The sequence below is a fragment of the Clupea harengus genome, unplaced genomic scaffold (genome assembly GCF_900700415.2).
Source record: "Clupea harengus unplaced genomic scaffold, Ch_v2.0.2, whole genome shotgun sequence".
NCBI classification, from domain to species: domain Eukaryota; kingdom Metazoa; phylum Chordata; class Actinopteri; order Clupeiformes; family Clupeidae; genus Clupea; species Clupea harengus.
In genome coordinates this window covers 802-5,062 of record NW_024880639.1, presented here as the reverse complement: position 1 = coordinate 5,062, position 4,261 = coordinate 802, and the positions used below count along the sequence as shown (strand labels likewise).

The 4,261-nt window shown below is 39.2% G+C and overlaps 1 protein-coding gene across 1 annotated transcript; it reads left to right on the top strand.

Moving 5' to 3' along the window:
* Window positions 1–2,023: 2,023 nt before the first annotated feature.
* Window positions 2,024–2,814, top strand: LOC105912128 (transcription factor HES-5-like). The gene is made up of 2 exons (XM_031567081.2): window positions 2,024–2,115; window positions 2,224–2,814. Exons 1-2 carry the CDS (start codon window positions 2,053–2,055, stop codon window positions 2,638–2,640), a joined length of 480 nt encoding a protein of 159 aa, XP_031422941.2. The 5' UTR covers window positions 2,024–2,052; the 3' UTR covers window positions 2,641–2,814.
* Window positions 2,815–4,261: the final 1,447 nt, after the last annotated feature.

The window sequence follows — 4,261 nt, the reverse complement described above, 5'->3', positions numbered from 1 at the left end:
TCCTCACAGGGTCAGTGCTTTCCCACATCCACACAGTGGGTCTGTGGGTCTCTCTCCAGCATCACCTCACCTCATCATAATAACTGATCGAGAGGTAGTTGCCAGAAGAAGTTGTTTTCTAACTGATGGTCTGATTTCACTCTGCATCCTAGTAGTGTCAGTGTCAAAGGCTTGATATCTCGCAAAGTGTGTGATAGTGCTGAATGTAACACCATTTCACTAGTGGGCAGCACGGGGTGAACACTCTTGACTAATGTGACGGGTAATGAGACACACGTCTATTGTTCCTCCATTGAAGAGCAGTGAAAGGAGAGAGTGGGGGGAAGTCTGGAGGACTCTCTCACTAGACCTCCCCTGGGACAATGGAAACATAATCCAAATATCATTTGTGTGGAGGAAAGGCTGGCTGACTAGGAAGTTTTATTATTTTTCTATTTTATGCAAAATCACGACAACCACTCTGTGACAAATTGTAGGTTGAGTTTATGACGTGACATTATGACGTTTTCCACTTTTCCAGTGACTTACTTAATTTGTATGTTGTTTTTACAACACATTAATGGGTTATCTTGTCATGAAAGACTAATTCTCAAACCAATTAAGTTAATTTCTGTAATCATTAATACGTCGGCAATGACCATTTCAGTCTGAGGGGCATCATGGGAATGGCTCGTCTGCAGATGGTTTGGGATTAACAAGGCACACCTCCATTGTTCAGTGGAAGCTCTATCAATGGGCAGAGTGTGGGAAAGCTCTGGAGAGGAGAATCCCAGTTCCTGGGTCATTGTCATCCATTGCCCCACTAGGGAATTCCAGGGACACACAAGGGATTCGGCACGCGTTGCATTAATTAATGTAAAATATTGACAGTGGAAAAATGAACAGCCCATATCAGATAACAATAAATATTTGCTAATGAAGTTGCATTTTTTTGACAACTTATGCATTTATTTACACAACTTATAAAACTGAATGTAAATCACACTGAATATAAACACCACCTTCAATTTATATGGCAAAAGCAAAAACTAAAATATTCACAGTAATCATGTTATTTAAAGTACACACCAAACAGATTCCATTCAACATGAGGATCTTTTCACAACAACAAAATATAAAAGTGGTACAGTGTTTGCGAATTAATGAAACATTTTGTCCTAGTCAATTTAGTCTTATATTATCCCATTACACAGCTCAGCCTAAAAGAGTTTCCCTCTAGCTGGCTTGTGATGGCATTCTCTGTTTGCAGCAAACACAAGACTAATAGCTGTCACTCGTCAACACTGATGATGTGGAGCTTTCACAATGAATAGAGGAATGAGTGTGGGAAACTCAAATGAGCGACTCTACCAGCCACATGACAGAGGAGGGTCTGTTACATCTGGAGCTCTCAAGAGAGAGATTCTAAAAGGTGTTTTGTCTCCATCTCCCAAAAGAGAATAGTCATATCTGTTCAATTAAAAAAGGAAAGAAGATATCAATTTAATTAACACTGTCAAGTTGTAAATGCAGTTATGTCAATATTAAATAATCAATACTTTGCATCAGATTTGAAACAATATGGTTATCAAAACATTAGATGAAATGTTTACATGGTTTCTTTTCCTAAATAAATTCGGCAGTAAACTAATATAGTTTGAAATAATGTGTTTCAAAGGGCCTTGCACACTTCACGTTTCACACGTGTGTACAGTAGTGAGTAACGTGTGCCCTTTCAGGATCATTGACCCCAACATCAGGCAGCAGATTGACTCTCCTTACAAGGTCAGTCCTTTCCCACATCCACACAGTGGGTCTGTGGGTCTCTCTCCATCACCCCCAACCCAGCACCTGTTCAACTGAGGTTTGACCATTGTCCCCCAGCATGTGGCAGCTCCACACTCCTCATTGTCCTCTGCAGCTCAGCCATTGGCTACTGACTGTGAGAAACTCCAACCAGCCCAAGACCCACACATTCATATGGAGATTTGGGAGTATAAAAAGAGAAGATGAAGCCAGTGCTGATCAGATTCACTCTACACAGAGAGAACTACTACAGCTACAGCTACAGCTATGGCTCCTACAATCACTTCCACAGCAGATAACCCAAAGAAGCATCTGAGTTTGACCCACAAGGTAATTGTCACTCATAATTTTCAACTTTGATGTGATTTTTCTTTGTCAACCTGTCTTTTGCATATTTAAAGAACAAATGTGTTAATGATATCTCCTTTGTCTTAACAGCAGAGAAAGCCAGCTGTCGAGAAGATGCGCAGAGATCGCATCAACAGCAGCATCGAGGAGCTCAAGGCCCTCCTGGGTCCACAGCTCCTCAACTTGCAGCCTGACTCCAAGCTGGAGAAAGCTGACATCCTGGAGATGACTGTTTGCCTCCTGAGACAGCGTCTTCAGCCAGTGAAAACTTCACCCTCCTCTGATGCTGGCAGTCAGGGTTTCTCCAGGTGTGCTCAAGAGGTTGTTCACTTCCTGTCCAAGGACTTGCCGTCTCATAGAGAGTTGCTGACCCAGTTCCAGACCCTGCAACTACCCAGTGGAAACCATCCAGCGGAGAGTGCTCAGTGCCAGTTGGGCTCTCATGTCAAGAATGTCCAGAATAAAGACAAGAGTCCATCCAAGAGCGCCCCCTGGAGGCCCTGGTAGAATGCTACACAGTCAAGACCTGGACAATTATTTGACCCCATTAGTCAGAAATGAAAACTCCAGGACATTTCGTAATGTTCAAGCCCCCAGCGATTGAATCTCCTTCAGACCACAGAATATAAATATTTCTGTTGCAAGATTAGATATTTTGCAAAGTATTGCAATTTTATGTCTTCAGTGAAGACATACACAGCGATTTTAGAAATTGTGAATTTATTGGTTTCAACTTGAAACTTTCATAATTGGTTTCCATTGTTTAACCAGATCAGTTCTGATTTTCATTGAAATGTGAACTTTATTACTTATGTTTCTGTTTAAAGAAATGATAACACTGCATTGCACTGTAAATGTCTTCTGGGAAGACAGTTTATGATTTTATGTCCAATGTTTATGACATTGTTTTCATGGCATTCCATGATTGTCAGTTGATATTATTTCTGTGAAATAAGATTTTGTGTTGTTTTATTTCAAAGCTTGTTTCAAAGTTTCTTTCCTGTAAAAAACATCCTTCACTGAAGGATTTGTTTTCTTACCAAGGTCTCACAAAACTGAGACATATTTAGGAAAGTTAATGTTAGCTTCCACTGGAACGAGTGTATTTTCACATTCATATTACCAGTGACTTTTATAAAGTCTGATTCATTATGACCACTTTGTCTCAATGGAGACTAAGATTTTAAGTGATTGTATTATTGACAATGACCCTTGTTTAAATGTATTTCAACAGATTATGTTTGTATGGCATACTTTTAAAAATGCAAAAATTAAAAAGCAATAAAATGCATTTCAACCTATATCACATTGTTGTTGTGATTCTTCCTGACAGCATGCTCTATGTCAGCCCTGATAGATGGACTCTGAGTCTCTTGGAATGTCAAATAAATGAAAGGAATGGAATGAAAGTTCCAAATGTAAATAAAAACGCACTATGTAGAGGCAGTGCTTTAAAAAAATACAAATTTGCGTTGGAGAAATATATCAATGCAAATATTTTCTTGTACATATTTACATTTTACATGTAAACTTTCAGTTGTTAAGAGCCAGATGTTTAAGTTCAATAGAGTCAGCTGGGCAGCGGAGAGATAAAGCCCTTTCACTGATGTTGTGTGCAATATGACACACTTGTATTGTTCCTCCATTAGGGAGCAGTGAATGGAGAGAGTGTGGGAAAGTGTGGTGGACTCTCTCTCAGACCTCCCCTGGGACAATAGACACAGATCACAGACATCAGAAAACGTTGATTAGGTCTCAAGCAACTACTCTCAAATCAATAAATCATAAATAAGGCCTCTGTGAATGTTATCATAACAACACATAATCTCTCAATGCAACCGCATTTAAACACATACTCAATGTCTTGATATCTTACTCTAGTTTAGTTTTGAATTCTCTTGATCGATCAGTTTTCAGTCAGGAAATTCAACAATCTTTCAAGAATCAAAAGAAGGAATTCAAGATTTTTTTTAGGTTGAGGGTCTATTTCAAATATTGCTTTGAATGTGTTACAATTTGCAAAGTGTCTAGTGTCTTAGTGTTAACAGAGGGCTGTATGTGAGAGAAAAGCCTTTAAAGCTTTTATACAGCATGATCCACAATTCCCCAGCATGTTAAACCTTTATAA